The sequence below is a fragment of the Balaenoptera borealis genome (genome assembly GCF_965194805.1).
Source record: "Balaenoptera borealis genome assembly, chromosome: 2".
NCBI lineage: Eukaryota > Metazoa > Chordata > Mammalia > Artiodactyla > Balaenopteridae > Balaenoptera > Balaenoptera borealis.
Genome location: NC_138867.1, coordinates 158559088 through 158576942, shown reverse-complemented (window position 1 = coordinate 158576942; position 17855 = coordinate 158559088). Strand labels below are relative to the sequence as shown.

General features: G+C 36.3%; 1 protein-coding gene across 5 annotated transcripts in view; it reads right to left on the bottom strand.

Moving 5' to 3' along the window:
• Nucleotides 1-385: 385 nt before the first annotated feature.
• LOC309624664 (uncharacterized protein C5orf47) overlaps nucleotides 386-17855 on the bottom strand; it is a 30386-nt gene continuing 12916 nt past the window's right edge. The window contains exons 3-5 of one of the 5 annotated variants that reach the window (XM_082382986.1): nucleotides 16267-16366; nucleotides 14740-14808; nucleotides 386-11930 (exon numbers count right to left, since the gene is read on the bottom strand). In XM_082382986.1, coding sequence (XP_082239112.1) covers nucleotides 14789-14808; nucleotides 16267-16366 — 120 coding nt within the window. In that variant the 3' untranslated portion in view covers nucleotides 386-11930; nucleotides 14740-14788. Of the gene's footprint in view, nucleotides 16367-17855 lie in introns of all 5 variants that reach the window. The other 4 variants (XM_082382985.1, XM_082382987.1, XR_014242078.1 and 1 more) reach the window with 4 other exon arrangements.

Sequence of the window (17855 nt, the reverse complement as noted above, 5' to 3'; positions counted from 1 at the left end):
TGCTTTTGTTGTGGTCATCCATGTACAATGCTTGGTGTCAGTCTATTTATCTCTTGTAAAAATAAAATACAGTGTGTGTGTGTGAAAAAATAAATAAATAAATAAAAAATAAAAGACATATATATATATATATATATATATATATATATACACAGACATATATGTATGTATATCTGCAGTGAACATGGAAATGCAGATATCACTTCAAGATACTGATTTCATTTCCTTTGGATATATACCTAGAAATGGTATTGCTGGATCATATGGTAGTTCTATTTTTTATTTTTTTAGGTACCTCCATACTGTTTTCCATAGTGGTTGGACCCATTTACATTCCCATCAACCGTGCACAAGTGTTCCTAATTCTTCACTCACTTACCAATACTTTTTATCTTTTGTCTTTTTGATAATAGCCATCCTAACAGGTGTGAAGTGATATCTCATTGTGGTTTTGATTTGTATTTCCTTGATGCTTAGTGATGTTTAGCATTTTTTCATATACCTGCTGTTCTTAAAGTGCAACCAGAATATGAGTGTTACTTCCCAGAAAATGGACTGTGTATCTCCACCAAGAAGTGAGAGCTTATAATATTTGCAAATTCCCTGTGAAAATTCCCTTTTTGTAGAGAAATTTTACTTCCTTGACTTTTTATGTTTATGTTAAAGAATGGGAGAAAAACTGCCCCCCACTGACTCATATAAGGTAAGAAAGGCCTGTCTCCTTTCAGTTCATTCTCAAAACAGTTGCCAAAGTAGTTCTGTTAAATATTAGTCAGTTCATGTCAATCCCCTGCTCAAAACCTTCCAGTAGTTGTCCATCTAAGGAAAGTCCTCAAAATAGAACACCTCACTCTCTACCTTCTCACCTCATCTACTATTCTATCTGTCTTACTCCACCTGAGCTCTTCCTTCTTTTTTTCTTTCCTGTTCTCCAGCCTCAGGATATTGGCCTCTACCCAGAATGTTCCTATGCTCTTTCTGCACATCTGGCTTCCAAACTTCAGGTTTTTATCTAAATGTCACCTTCTATGTGAGGCCTTCTCTTCACCTCCCTACTTAACACTGTATCCCTTGACATACCTGCATCTCCTTTATTTTTCTCCATAGTATTTTTTTTTTATCATATTTCATTCACTTCTGTTGCCCCAGGCCTAGAACAGAATCAGGAGCATGATATAGACTCAATAAATATTACATAAATAAATGAGTGAGTAAATGAATGAATGTCCCACTGGAACCTGACTCACATAAGTTAGGGCTGGATGTCACCACTCCTCCACAAGCTCTACCCTAGACCATTATATAATTGAAGACTCCCACCTTCAGGCAGGAGTGGGTAGCACATGTTTGGTAACTACCTAGTATTACCTTTTGTTGAGATAATTTCAGTTTTCAGTTGGTCTCTTTGTCTCTTGATGTCCGGAAGATTCCATTTCATGGTGATATTTTAAAAAGAAAATAAAAGGTCAGGCTCAGAGAGGATATTTCCTCTCTGAGATATACCAACTTACATAATTCATAGATTAAAATACTGGGACGAATGGAGTCACCCATAGTCAACTAGGCTATTTCCAGCTATTTGAAATATTTCTCTAAACTTCCCCAGATTCCTGAAATAATAAGGTACCATAAGGACACATTAGGGTCACGGAAAGACCAACATGAGAACTGACAACTAAATGGAGTCATTTGAGATCATATTGGAGCATGTCCTGAAACCTGAAAAAACTCCCTCATACTCAGATTCTTAGAAAGTAGAGAATAGGGTAAATGAGGATATTTCATGTCAGGTCTTTCAACTAGGAGTCTATATATTAATTTGATTTTATACTGTAACTTTTCTAGGAATATAAAATGTTTTTATACATGCAATCAGATTTCTAAAAGCATAGGAATCAGAGGTCTCTTTTAGGGTTATTATCATTTATTATCAATAGAAGTAAACAAATTAAGCAAGTGGTAAATGAGTTTATCATGCTCATGAGGAAAAGTGGGATAATCTGGGCTCAAACTGTGTTATTCCCAGGAATGTGGATATTTCCTCACACTTTACTTGACTTTTAGAAAGTTCTGAATAAAACAAATGAACCATGATGACAGTCAACAATATGCATAAATTTTACCAATGTAATATTAAAAAGTAGTATTAATGTAATATTAAAAATCTAAAAAGATTATATGTAACCTAATGTCCTTATTAGAAAATTATCATGCAGCTCAATAACAAAAAAACAAACAACCCAATCCACAAATGGGCAGAAGACCTAAATAGACATTTCTCCAAAGAAGATATACAGATTGCCAACAGACACATGAAAGAATGCTCAACATCATTAATCATTAGAGAAATGCAAATCAAAACTACAATGAGATATCATCTCACACCGGTCAGAATGGCCATCATCAAAAAATCTAGAAACAATAAATGCTGGAGAGGGTGTGGAGAAAAGGGAACACTCTTGCACTGTTGGTGGGAATGTAAATTGATACAGCCACTATGGAGAACAGTATGGAGGTTCCTTAAAAAACTAAAAATACAACTACCATACGACCCAGCAATCCCACTACTGGGCATATACCCTGAGAAAACCATAGTTCAAAAAGAGTCATGTACCAAAATGTTCATTGCAGCTCTATTTACAATAGCCAGGACATGGAAGCAACCTAAGTGTCCATCATCGGATGAATGGATAAAGAAGTTGTGGTACATATATACAATGGAATATTACTCCGCCATAAAAAGAAATGAAATGGAGGTATTTGTAGTGAGGTGGATGGAGTTAGAGTCTGTCATACAGAGTGAAGTAAGTCAGAAAGAGAAAAACAAATACCGTATGCTAACACATATATATGGAATCTAAAAAACAGCAACAAAAAAAGGTCATGAAAAACCTAGCGGCAAGATGGGAATAAAGACGCAGACCTACTAGAGAATGGACTTGAGGATACGGGGAGGGGGAGGGGGGAGATGTGACAGGGTGAGAGAGTGGCATGGACATATATACACTACCAAATGTAAAATAGATAGCTAGTGGGAAGCAGCCGCATAGCACAGGGAGATCAGCTCGGTGCTTTGTGACCACCTAGAGGGGTGGGATAGGGAGATGCAAGAGGGAAGAGATATGGGAACATATGTATAACTGATTCACTTTGTTATAAAGCAGAAACTAACACACCATTGTAAAGCAATTATACTCCAATAAAGATGTTTAAAAAAAAAAAAAGAAAATTAAACACCTAGATTTATAATGAAGTTTTAAAAAGACATATAATTGCAATAAAACTATATAAAAAGCAAAATAAAGAAATCATATGCATGGATTCAGTATGATAGTTATCTTGAGTAGAAAAAGCAAGAAGAATGGGTTGGGAGGTATTGGGCAATATGATTAGTATGTTATTTTCAAGATATTATTTTGAGAGTAGGTTCACAATTGCTTCTTGCATTATTAAAAATAATTAAATTTATATAAATAAATAACAATTAAATATAATTAATATAATTAATTTAAAACTATAATTATATAAAATATATAAATATATAATTATATAAATTATATGAATATATAAAATTATATCTATATAATATATAATTATATAAAATATAAATTAAATATAATTAATATTATAGTTAAATATAATTAAATATAACTATTAAAAATAACTAAATAAAAACAGACCATGCACTGATCAATTAGAATGCCATGAACCAAGGATTAGTGATTAATCCAATCTCTATTCTTGAGATCCATAAATTTGACAGGGGAGAGACAAAGTAGCTATAATGACATGACAGCATGAAATTAATCATAATCAATTAAGAGTAAATGGACCAAATTTCTGAATTCAGCTTAGTATGTGCCAAACTGGAAAGAGCATCACTCCCACCCTAACAAAAAGAAAGCTGGATATCTGCAAAGTCACAGTTTTTCTTTAATCCATCAGATTGCTGAGGGAGCAGTGCAAACAATTTACTTGAAATTTAAGGAAAGACAGGCACCTCCAAGAAGAAACAAGGTGCTAGCATTTGCTTACCTAGGGTAAATGCCAGACATTGTACAAGTTGGTAAGAACAATTCAGCTTAAAATTTTGATGGATTGCTAAAAGCTTAATGTGAGCCAGTGTGAAAGTATAGAATAAATCCCCTGGAACCACAGACATGAGAATTTTCACCTATTCACAAGTCTTCTGCACATATCTTCCCAGGTGCTCACAAGAAAGACCTCAGACAGAACAGAGACCCCAGACAGCCTCACTTATAGTGTAGAACTTGGATAGGAAAATAGCAGCACTGAAAGAAAGGCACAAAATCCTGTTCAGATCTTTCTTCCCTATCTCCCCTAAAAGCAAAAGAATTAAGTACTGATGATGTATCCAAAAATTAAGAGACACATGAGGAAGCAAGGACAAAAATTCAACACACAAAGCAATCCAAAAAAAAGATTCATATGTGATGCTGATGTTGGAGTTAACAGACAGGGAATTTAAAATAAGTCTGATAAATATAACAAAGTCTCTAGTGGAAAAGATTGCCAATATGCATTGGCCAGATAAGGAATTTCATCAGAAAAATAAAAACTTCAAGCTTTTATTTCCATTTTCAAGTGGAAATGCTAGGAATAAAAAAATGCTGGAATTAAAAATTTGTAATGCTAGTAATGTAATGTAATGCTAGTAACAGAGATGAAGAATGCCTTCTGAAGGCTCATCAGTAGACTTAACACAGTGGTGGAAAGAATCAATGAACGTGAAAATAAATCAATAGAAATTGCCCAAACTGAAAAACAAAGATACAAAAGAATGAAAAAAAAATAGAACAGAGCATCCACAAGCTGTGAGACAATATCAAATGTCTAATATGTATAATTTGGATACCAAAAGAAGAAAGAAAGGATGAAATGGAAGAAATATTGAAGAGATAATGGCCAGAATTGCCCAAAAGTAGTAACACCAAAGGAAATATCCAAAAAGAGGACACCAAGAAGGATAAAAAGAAAAAACAAACTACCACAACCTAGACACATCATATTCAAACCACTGAAAACCAAAAATAGAAGGAAACTCTTGATGGCAGCCAGAGACAAAAGAAACTTTACACACAAAGGAACAAAGACAGAAAAACAGCAGATTTCTCATCAGAAACTATGCAATCTGGAAGGTAATGGAGTGTCATCCATAAAGTGCTTAAAAAGAAAAGTTAGCCCAGAGTTCTAAACAGGGAAAATATTCTCCAAAAATGAAAACAAAATAAAGAATTTTTTCAGAAAAACAAAAAATAAGAGTAATCATTACCATCAGACATGCACTACAAGAAGTGTTAAAGGAAGTTCTTCAGTCAGGATGAAAGCAGACAGAAATTTGAATAAACATAAATAAATGAAAATCACTAGAAATGGCATGAGTGTAAATATATACTTCACATTTTTATTATTTTTAATTGCTCTAAAAGATTATTTGAAGGTAGGCTGAATAATTTAAGATGTATATTGAAAACCCTGAAGAGACCACTAAATCTTCTTAAGAGTTAATAAGTAAAAAGCTGTGGTAGGTACACTTCTAAGGTGGTCACTAATGATCTCCACGTTTGGTATTCACATCCTCATGTAATTGCTTCCCCTTGAATACAGAAGAAACATAGTGACTTGCTTCAAACTAATATAACTTGATAAAAGTGAAGGCAATACTTTCACTATTTTGAAGAAGCCCACATGGCAAAGAACTGAGGGTGGCCATAAGCTAACCGCTAGGAAACAAATGCTGCCAATAACCAATGAGTGAACTTGGAAGTAGGTCTTTCTCCAGTTGAGCCTTCAGATAAGACCACACATGCTGAGCTGATACTTTGCAGCCTTGAGAGAGACCATGAAGCGGAGCATTCAGTATAGCTGTGCCTGTATTCCTGGTTCATAGAAATTGTGAGATAATAAATGTGTGTCTTTTTAAGCCACTAAATTTGTGGATAATTTGCTGTGAAGCAACAAACACACAGAATGGATGCTTTCTGGTGAGTGTTAGTATGTAATACAAAAATCTTCATACTTTGTGCCACTTCCCATATGTCTAACCATAAGCCTCTATCCCAGACCTTCTTGTCTCCAATCTTCCAGTCTTTCCTAAGAGGCCCCAGATCAGATGGCCAGGCCCTTGCTTACAGCCCAGGAATTCATATAGATTCTCACTGTGAGTCACTTCTATAATAAGTGGATGATCAGGTGTGCGGCTTTCAACTCTGCTCTTTTCCCTTTCCAGTATCTTTCAGGGCCACTCTGGAACATGACTGTCATGCTGCCACCATATATATTGGCTTGCATCCATGATCAAGCCAACCCATCCAAAAACCAGAGCTCAGACTTTTCCTGCTCTTTCAGCTGGTTGTATGAGACTGCCCATAAGTGCAAGCAGGGTGAGGGTAGCTAGTACAAATGATGCAGGTGATCTACCTGTTCATGTGGCTTATTTGTGTTCTCTCGTCCTGCTTAATCTTCCTTCCCAGATGTGCTATTTCCATTTTATGATAGTCTGCTGCAGGTACTCCAATTTCTTGACTAGATGGGTTCAACAGAATTCTTTTCATAAAGTGAAGTTTCAGATTCACAGTCACTTGGTACCTCATGACCAAGCAATCTGTCTCTACCAGAGCCCCAAAACATGTTGGAGCTGTTTTTCAAAAGGCATTTTATTTCTTGATGTAGACATAAATTTATAATTCTACTATGATTTATAATTCTATTATGGAGACTGTGTTAAGCTTCTCATAAGCTTCACACTTCATCTTTTCCCACTATTGATATCTCCAACACCAAAGGGTCTTCCAAATCTTATGCCAGGCAGCAGGACTGCTTACACCACAGCCTGGACCTATTGCAGATCTCTTTCCTGCACTGGGTCCCACTCAAAGGTGGCAACCTTCTATGTCACCTAATAAATGGACCAGTTCAATATTCCTAGGTGAGAAATGTATTTTTTTCTAGAATCAGAGATGTCCACCATGCATGTGCTTCAATTTCTGTGGTAAGGGAATCAGGATGCATGCCTTTTTTTTTTTTTTTTTTTTACTTTGGAGGGGATATCCTGGCATATTCCTGACCACTGGACCCTAAAAACATCACTGAAGTTTTCTTCATTGGAATCCTAAAATTTCACTAAAAATTCAAGCAGGTCTTTGAAACTTTGCAGTTTATCTCTCACACCCTCTGGAGAACATGTGCATTATCGAGGCTTTCAGAGTACTAGCCATCTCTTGTTTGACTTACCTGATCAGCATTATTAATGTAATGGATCACTGTGATGTTCTGTGGGATGACCAAGCAGGCCAGATCTCTTTGGACTACACTATGATGAAAGGCAGGAGACTTAACATAGCCCTAAGGCAAAACTAAATGAACACCATCTTCCCTGCGTGAATGCAACTGTCTCTGACCTCTGATTGGGATGGAAAAGACTGCATTTGCCACATCAGTGGCTACACATCATGTTCCTGCTCTACCAATGATATTTGTCTAGCACAGAAGCTGCAAACAGGGCTACTGGTTAAGTCTGCTGTAGTCTACGATCATTCTCCGGGATCCATCTAGTTTCCTCAGGGATAAGAGTGGTATATTTAACAGAGGTATGATAGGAATCACCATCCTTGCATCCTTTAGATCTTTAATGGTGGTGCTAATCTCTGCCACTCTCCCCACATCCCACAGAATGTGATCTTGTTTTTTTTTTATTTAATATCTTGGTTGGGAAAAGGGGGAAGTTTCAGACATTTCCACTTGTCCTTCCCCACTATGAGAACCCTTACTCCAAATGACAAGTATCCAATGTGGAAATTACTCCAACTACCAGTTATATACCAGGTATATTCCTGGGGACTATGGAAATGACCACTGAGTAGTTTGTAGATCCAGTGGGCCCACTGTGAGCCAGACTTTAACCAGGATTCCATTTATCACCTGGTCCCAAGATGCCCCCACTCTAATTGGAGTGCCTTGAAGATGCTTTGGGGCTCCAGATATCCAAGTAAACTCAGAACCTGTGTCCAAGAATCCTGAGTATTCCCCTTTTCCCATGTATCCCAAGAAAGTTCCTCCATGTCTATGAATTCTTTATTATCTATAGTCTTACGTTTCAGCCCCTTTGATCAAGCACCTCAAAATCCAATCTCTGGGGTATGCTCCTTTCTCATGACACTGCATGCTAGCTAATTCTTAAGAGTTCTTTCTGTGTATAATCTCTTTCCTGCCTTATCTGGCCTAGCACTTTTCCAGTTGGGTTACCCTAGGATTTAACCTTAGTTATGGCCTAGTAGCTAGGAGAGGCGATAAGGGCAGCTCCTGAGGAGGGCACCTGTTGCCTTGAAAGGGAGGGGCTTCTGCAACACCTTCCAGCACAGGGGAAGGGTGGACTACCTTGCAAATTCCTAGGGTTCAGGGGAATCTGCAGAGCCAACACCTTCAGGGAAATCTATCCAGATAGTGCCATTACACATTCCAGGGCCTCAGATTTCCCCAACCTGTGCCTTGACTTTGTCATAGCAGACCTGCCTTAACTGATCATTTATTCATCTCTGGAGCTCTTCAACTTTAGCTCTTAGACCCTCTAACTGCCACTTAACAAGGTCTGCTCTTCCACTGCAACAGATGAAGACCTTTCAATAAACTACCAGAGACACACTCTGGTCCTCACATTTATTCTTTAACTGCTTGTTAATGGGCATACAGTTTCTTACTATCCTCTCTGTAGAGTGTTAATACAACATAGCTGTAACCAGACAACTAAACTATGTTTGAAGGCATTACTTGCCCCATATCTTTCAAATGCTTGGATCATCATACCTGTAAAGATATTCCACTCCACTGTGAAGTTTTTCCAAGTGACCTCAGTTCAGATCTTTAAGATTAGGACCACCACCGTGTGCCAGGGACTATCCACATTGCACATACCACTCAAAAAGCGTCTTGTTGCCATCCGGATGGTGAATACACCATCCCAGTGCCCCATCTTGCTGCTTACTTTATCAGACCACTCCTGACATCACTTGCGTTAATTTGAGTCCTCTCAGAAACAGATGCCAAGGTGGAATTAGATGTGCAAGTACTTACTGGAGAAATGTCTGTGAGGGAAAAGAGACAGAGCCAGGGGAGCCTAGGAGAGCCATCCCAGCATGACGAAGGACTGATCTCTGCAGGGGAGAGAGAGAAGGAAAGATGGTTGGGTAGGAAAAGTCTTAGACTCTCTCTCTCTGCTGTGGTTCTAAGAAAGTTTCAGCAAAGCAAATGGGGAGTCTTTGAGGCTCATCTCACAGAAATGTATCTGCCTTAATATCCCTGCCATGCTTAATCAGTGGCTAGGAGCAACTAGTTGGGAAGCAGGGCCTCAGACAAATGTAATAGTCAATGCACAATGCAGTACAGGTGGGCCATCAGTCAATTATGTCCCCCGTGGTAGGAAATCTGAGAAGCATATTTACATAGCTGCCATAGATATATGGTCCCTGACTTAGGAACTTGTGATGCTACTCCAGTGGCATACCACTTCCCAGCCAAGCATTCTCCCTTTAATTAATGATGTACTAGTGTGTTTCCACCTCCACTCTCACAGGGCTGGCTCCCAAATTCAAGACTGGTCTCTCATCATTGTATTATAAGCCGACTCTCAAAGACTCCTAGGTTACCCAAAACTTTCCCCAAATTTTAACCTTTCTTCAGCTTATACTAGATGAGAAAATATGTTGAATTTTAGTTAGCTCCTTTGCTAAAAGATCCCATTCGTTTCTCCTAATAATTCCAAAGCTCACCTATAATCTTCCAGATGACTGGAATAAATGGCTGAATAATACTTTGAAGTACTGACATGTTTCTCCTCTATTCTGTACTCACCCAAATGCTTAATTTGAACCACTAAAATATCTTTCCTCCCCACCCTGCACAGCTAAGCATGAAACACTCACTGCAGACTCCAAGACAGAAGTTGCAAATACTAGACTATTGGGCGAAAATAAAATGCCTTTGGTCTAAGCAGAAGAAAGGAAGAGTCAGGTATACATTTGGCAAGTGAGTGCGCCTACTCCTGGAGACCAGACAAAAGATACTCTGCGCTGGAGATGAAGAGAAGGCAGGACCTCAGAGTAGTGTGAGGTCATTTAATGTAGGCATCATTAACCCCTTCTGGAATTACAGACCAAAAATAAATCACAACATCATAGGTGATATTCAGTGATGCGTCAGCAAAGAAAAGCTTTATTATATTTATTATATCCTATTTAACAGAACAGAGATTTAATATATTTACCAGAAATTATTAAATGAAAATTTAAAGATTTAGAGGAAGCATCTAGAACATTCATTTTAGTAAGAGTCTTCATTACTCCACAGTTCTAGAACAGTGAGACAAAGCTTGTATCCAGCATTAGACTCATTTTTAAAATCTAATAAATATTGACACACTTGATAAATTAAAACAGACTACTTCACTATGTCAAGTACTGTAACTCACATAAATATAAACTTACATTGAAGCGAACCTAACATCCTCATTCATGTTCATCACAACACTTTATGCAGCATAAATGGCAGTGTAAACAAGTAAATGTCTCATTTTACAGTGATTTAAATTGTATAAGCTAAAATTTGAAGCTTTACCCAAGAATTTAGCAGCCTGAAGATTTGCCCAGTGCATTCCAAAGAAGTTGCATGACCCTCGCTGCCAGGGGACCTTTGGACACTGCGTGGCAAGCAGGGCCCATTCGCTCAGGCAGTGTGTCCTTCAACTGGAAACAGGTGGGTTTGGTAAACAGTCACAAGAACATGTTACCACAAACCCTAGTCTGTTCTAGGCTCATGAAGTAGTTAACTTATAACTAGAAGAAGAAACAAAATTATGAATTATTTTACAATCCTTACATCTTGTACCATTTCATGAGAATTCTGTATTATTGCCACTCTGTAATGAATGCCATTGTAAGAGAAACGAGGAGGCTCACCTTCTCAGTACCCTCGAAAATAATGGATGTCACTGTTATCATCCTGGATAAAAAAGGAGGACCTTTACCTCAAAGAAAGAAGCAAGGAGTGCACGTGGGGCTTGATTAAGGGAAAACCTTTTGTCTCCTCCCTCCCACACTTTCAGTTCCAGCCTTTGATACAATTTAGGGAGAGAGACTGCATCAGCAAAAAGCAGAAGAACTTATGTAGGTACTAGATGATTACTGCTAATATTGAGGAGAAAATAAAGGAACTTCACTGAAAAACACTTCTAAATTATTTTCAGAGTTCTGAATCTCTCATTTACTGATATAAAAATAATGTATCTAATTAAAGGCCTGGAAAGGAGAATGTCTCCTCTGATCTTTATCCAGAAATTTCCCTAAAATACTCCACATTATAATATAGACTGCATAAATTTACTAACTTTCCCTAGGATAAAAAGATGGCTTAAATAACTATTAAACACCCAAAATAATTGTTGCTATGTAAATGTAGGTCTTTATCATAATTGAGAAATTTAGAAAAAGTGAGGAAGCCAAAAATAATTTAAATGAATCCAAATTTAACTTAAAACAATTAAATCTATATGAAGGGATGAATAAAGCAGTGGATGCAGACTCATTAATAAAAGGGAAAAGTTGGCAATTTTAAATGCATGCAATTATACTGATATGCTAATTTAAATTTTATGTAAAATATTAATTTGAATGAGTATGGAATAAGTATTAATTCTAAAAATAACACTTGTATGCATATAATAACAATATTTAACTAAAATTTTTATTAATTTGCAAAGAAACACTACTAATTGATAAAGAACATAGTTTTTTCTATTCAACTATTAAAGTTCCAACAAAACACATCAAAATTAACATATAATTATGATTCAATTTAAAGTTCCATCTTTAAACTCTTCATAATCTTCTTTGGTAAACAGATCCAAAAATAGGTTAACCCTAAATAAAAGATGACAAAATTGAATCTTGTCAATACAAAATGTCATAATCAGTAGTCACTGAAAAATTTTAACATTTCTAAAACTGCAAAGCAACAGTTAGCCACTCCCTGCCTTTACTGTTTTGATTTTTACTTTCTCTAGTTGACCATAAAAAGCTTCTGATGGACTCAATGTGTAACTCATATTTTCTTCTCCGCTCCAACTCCTGCCAATACCCTTGGTGACTTCAACAGCCCCAATTACAAGAACGGTGCCACAAAAAAGACTATATCACAGGCCTTTGCCTCCAGGCCGCTTCAGCCACTCACAAGCAAAGTCATTGCTTGGATGGTCACTGTCATCACTTGGAACTTCTACTTTACTTCTAAGTGCTGGAACTCCTAAAATGTTCCCAGCTGATATACATATACTTCTATACCCCTACTTTCTTGTACCCCTATACTCTCACTGAACAAGTTCACTGTCCTCCTTTAAACTGTTGATCCCTTGATCTCCCACAAGCTTCATTTGTATCCCCCCAAACCCACAATCATTTCTCTCATTACTCCTAATTAAGCCCCTAGAATCCCTCTTCGAGGGACTGAGACTTCCTCTTCATCCTAGATGTTACCTGACATTCTGTTCTCAGTCCTCTCCTCTCCCTCCATCCCCACATTGAGGTTTCATCTGCATCTACTGCTAGAACTACATATGACCTTTAAGCAGTATAGATATCACACTGGATCTGATATGACACTTCCAATTGCTTACAATTTTCAGCTGAATACCTATTGTCTAAAATTGTACGTGCCAAAATAAAACTCAGTAGCTTCACAAAACCAGTTCTTTCTCTTGACTTCCTTATTTCTTATCTGCTCGTTCTCAAACCTTAGTATCATCTCTCATATTGCCCTACATCTAGTCATTTGTATCCTCTCCACTCTCATTAAGTGCATTTCACTTTTCCCTTGGACTGCTGTTGCAATCCCTAGATTTTCTTGTTCACCTCTTATCTTGCCTCTATTCCAAACCTTTTTATAAAATGACACTGGATTCTTTCTAAAATGCAGATCTGATCAACCCACTGCTTTAAAATGTTCTATACTGATGATATACAAGATATTTGTGTAGTTTCTAATGATCTTTCCATAAAATACTTATTAATTACAAAAGGAAAAATAGTAACTATATACAGTGGAGAAATGGACATCTTAACCAATAGATCAAAGTTAACATCCTCAATAAGGGATAAATGAAAATCACATGACTCCAGACGTGATGTTCCGAGAAGGAAGTAACATTACTTATATAATGTTCCAGCCAAAAATGCAAAATATGAATCAAATCATGGGAGGTATCAGCAAGTCCAGAGGGATAGTCTGAAAAATAATTGGCCTGAATTCTTCAAAAATGTCAATGTCATAAAAGACAAAGAAAGGTTGAAGAACTGTTACAGATTAAAGAAGACTAAAGAGACATGACAATTAAATACGATACATGACACTGGACCAGACCTGCTATCAGGAAAAAAATCCCATTAAAGACATTATTGGCACAAGAAAAAACTGGAATATAAACTATAGATTACATAAAAGTTTTATACCAATGTTAAATTTCCTGAATTTGATAACTGTAGTGTAGTTATAAAAAAGATATCTTGGTTCTTAGGATATACACACTAAAGTATTAAGGGGCAATACTTGATACACATAACACACAGAGAAAGAGAGAGAGGGAGTAGGATAATGATAAAGCAAAGTGGCAAGATGTAAAAATCGGTGAACCCAGGGAACAGGTATTCTGGAGGTCTTTGTATTCTTCTTGTGATTTCTATGTACATTTGAAATCATTTGGAATAAAGGGTTAAGAAAATGTTCCATGTTTCTTCATTGCCTACTGAACTGAGTACATATCCTTGGCCAAGTATCCATGTGAGACCATTTGAAATATAGTCTCAGTACACTGTATACCTTTCTTCACTATGACTACCTTAAACAAGCTTTAATCAAGCTGTATATTCCTAAACATTTTCTGTGACTCCATGAATTTTCTCATGTCCATGTCTTAAAGTATACTCCCTTCCCCCACATTCCCACTTATAAAAGTCTAATTTCTTTTTTCCAAAGCCCATCTTACTTACCTTTTCTACTACTTTCCAAACCCCACCAAACTGGGTGTAACCTATTCCTAAGAATTGAATGAGCCCAGATGATTAGTAAATCAGGGCACAATTGAAAAAAAAAAAGTGGGGGGATGACATGCTCAGTTTAAACCATGTGGCATTTAAAAGTAACTGTAGAACAGCCTAAAGAAATTCAGAGGCACATGACCAGAGGTCAGAAGTAGGATAGAGATTTAAGGGTCATACACCCAGAAAGAGTAACTGAAGTTATAAAATGGGTGAGTTATCTCAGAATAAATATGTAAAGAGACAGCAGGACCAACAATTACTCCTAGGGAAGCAGTTGTTATTAGATGGTAGCAAAAGGGACAAATAAAAAATACATAGAAAATATGGTCAGAAAGGTAGAAAGAGAACCATGACATAGTCTTCAGGATAATAAGAAGAAAAATTTGAACAAGTAGTAGTAAAACAATATTAAATGTGGCAGCATGTTCAAAAAGAAAAGAGAACTAAGCAGAGATATGAAAAAGAAAAAACACAAAACTTGGACCATAGAGAGAGTAGTTTCAATAGCATTGTGAATATGAGGTCCAAATGAAGCTTATTAAATTTCAACAAATATTTCAACAGGCTAGAATTAGCAATGGGTATACACTAAAGGTTGGAGATGGTAGGATGTAAAGGGGAAGGAAAAAGTCTATACCTTTTAATTGTTATCTAAGTGGATTCTTACCAGAAGATGACAAGAAGATTCATCTTGTGTAATTTGAATCTAGGAACAACATAAAATATAAGGAAAATTCAAGTTGGTCTCTGGCATTGGCTTTCCCATTAATAAATATATAATAAGGAACAAGAATTATAATACATTTTTAAAATATAATTATTAGTTTCTATAATCAGTTTTAAAATTGTAATAAAAATAATGAATTACAAGGATACCTTTCATTTAGAAGAGGCTATTTCTGGAAAACACAGCACATTATTTTAAATTGCTAAATAATCCTTACAAGATCACCTGATATTTAATAGAAGGCCTATTGCTGAGGCACAAAAGAACCCGACAAGTTCAAGGTAATGGCCAGAGCAAAATTAGATGTGATTAGTATGTTTATTAGAGTAATTGGATCTGGATTAACACTCAGAACAATGTCCAGGGTTTTTGCACATTTCTCTGCCTGTTCAAACATCTTTGTCACCTAAGAAACCACTGACAACTTTTTTCCTCTTAATGCCCTCTGCCTCATTCTCCTTCTTAATTGGATAAGAAAAATAAAAGAGTATCACTAATGTGAACATTAGTTCATATGCCATTATTGCAAACAATTTATGCTATTACGGATGCAATATTACAATAACAGTAATGAGTTTCCAGTGTTACACTGCTTACAAAATGGCATTGTTTTAATTATCTTACAAAAATATTCTTCACAAAATCAAATTCTGCAGATTTACTGACTGTCAAAATAAAAGTTGTCCTTGAGTGACTGTACTAAAAACTTATAGAAGCATTCAGCATGGTAATATATGTATTAGGACATGCATGTAAAGGAAAGAAAATGCCTTATGATTTAGCAATTCATGTTAATAAATTTTATCCAACTTAATTGTTTGAGAATCCAGAACTTCCAATTACTTTAATAAACATACTAGATCACATCTAATTTTGCTCTGGCCACAATATCAACTCACTGATGCAGCTTAAAACATGGTTTAATTTACGAATTGTTTTCCAGGAATGAAATAATGACATCAAGGCCATAACTCAAGGGCAGATTTTGCTAAATGCATTAAATTGGACTGCAGCATCATGAAAAGGAAGTGACTGTATGAAGCAACACAGAATGTATACTTTTATAATACAATTAAAATGTTTTTCTTCATCAATATGGATGAGTTTTGTAATCTGTATTAAAAATTTGGCGTTTAAAACAAAAGTTGGCATTAAAATTCAAATTTAATAGACAAGCGTGTTCCCTTGGCTCAGTCAGTTCCAGTCAACATTCACCTTCTGCTCATACATACACCTGTGGTCTACTCTACACTTAATGCTTTACAATGCTTTGACTTTTCATTACAATGAACAGTGATAATACGGTAGCCTTTTTTCTATAGCTCTATACACTGACTGTGACAATTCGGAAAACTACTGGTCTAATGTAATCCAAAGGTAACTAAACTATTAGAGAAGCCAGTTCTCTTTAATACAATGAAAATTGTGTTAACTTACTTTCACTAGGTAATTGTTGGCATTTCAGCCTAAGTCTGTATTTTTCATTTTCTTCAAGCATTTTAGAAATGACTTTGTACACTCCATTCCATACTGAAACCTTAAAAAGGTAAGCACAGTTAAGGAACACTGGGCAGAGAATCTGGACTACATTGTGATGTAGGCAATTGGGAGTAAGCCAACTGTGTTGCATGCCAGTTTGATATTATCATTATAAAGCAATATTATACTTAGAGATCTAAAAATTAAACATGATTGTTTTCCCATATTCAGTGAATTATCTGATATCTTTTCCCAACTTCCTAGCATTTCCTCTCTGCAGTATTTAAATTAACTGTCCTGGACGAAGGCAATGTCTTTCAAAGGCAATATCTAGTAAGTCCTATGGTTTCAACATACTCAATTTTGTTTTGAAAGGTAGTAAAAATAGTGAATTTCTATTCCTATGTCTATGTCTAAACCACTGGACAATGATATGATTCTTAATGTATTTTATTCTAGTTAATAATTAAACATTTCTCCTAGGACATACCAAAGCAAACTTACTAGAGAACATGAATATACTAGAATAGGAAGAATGGAGACTATAGAAGCAAACAGATAGATCTAGGCTCAAATTCTGGCTTCACCACTTAACCAGTTGCTTGACATTGGGCAAGTGTTTTAATCTCATCTAGGAATAACTTCAAATATTGGATTATTAGAATTAATGAAAAATATAGGTAAAGCACTTACCCCAGTGTCTGGCACAAAGTAGTTACAGGTAAATATTGGCTATTGCCCAAGAGGAATTGGCTCTTAGAAGAAAAATTTCTTAGTATAGTGGGAAGATTAAATGCTAACTCAAAATACACTTGCTGCAAGGATTAGTCACTTTGAATGCTATTTTATACTATACATGTATTAGAAATCAAACAAACTCAAAGCTCAGAAATAATATAATTTTATGTGTCATTATCAACTAACAATTTCTTTAAACGGAAGTGTAAAATATATAGTGGTAAACAAAGATTAGTAGAGTAACTGATCTTGAATACGTTTAATTAATTTTATTTATTTATTTATTTTTGGCTGAGTTGGGTCTTCATTGCTGCGTGCGGGCTTTCTCTAATTGCCGCGAGTGGGGGCTACTCTTTGTTGCGGTGCGCGGGCTTCTCACTGCGGTGGCTTCTCTTGTTGCAGAGCATGGGCTCTAGGCACACGGGCTTCAGTAGCTGTGGCTCGCGGGCTCTAGAGCGCAGGCTCAGTAGTTGTGGTGCACGGGCTTAGTTGCTCCGTGGCATGTGGGATCTTCCCAGACCAGGGCTCGAACCCGTGTCCCCTGCATTACAGGCGGATTCTTAGCCACTGAGCCACCAGGGAAGTCCCTTGAATATGTTTAAAACACTCAAAGTTACCATGACATTTGGACAGCCAGACATGAAAATGGTTCAGCATAAAGTTTCATGCTTGTCAGCTTTCCTGCTAGAAACTTGTACACCCCTTGCCTTTAAAAGAGCAATGTGACACCAATATAGATACCTTTTTCTTTTCTGTGAAATCCATGATTTTCATATGTAACACTATCTGAGTTTGTTATATTCTATGGA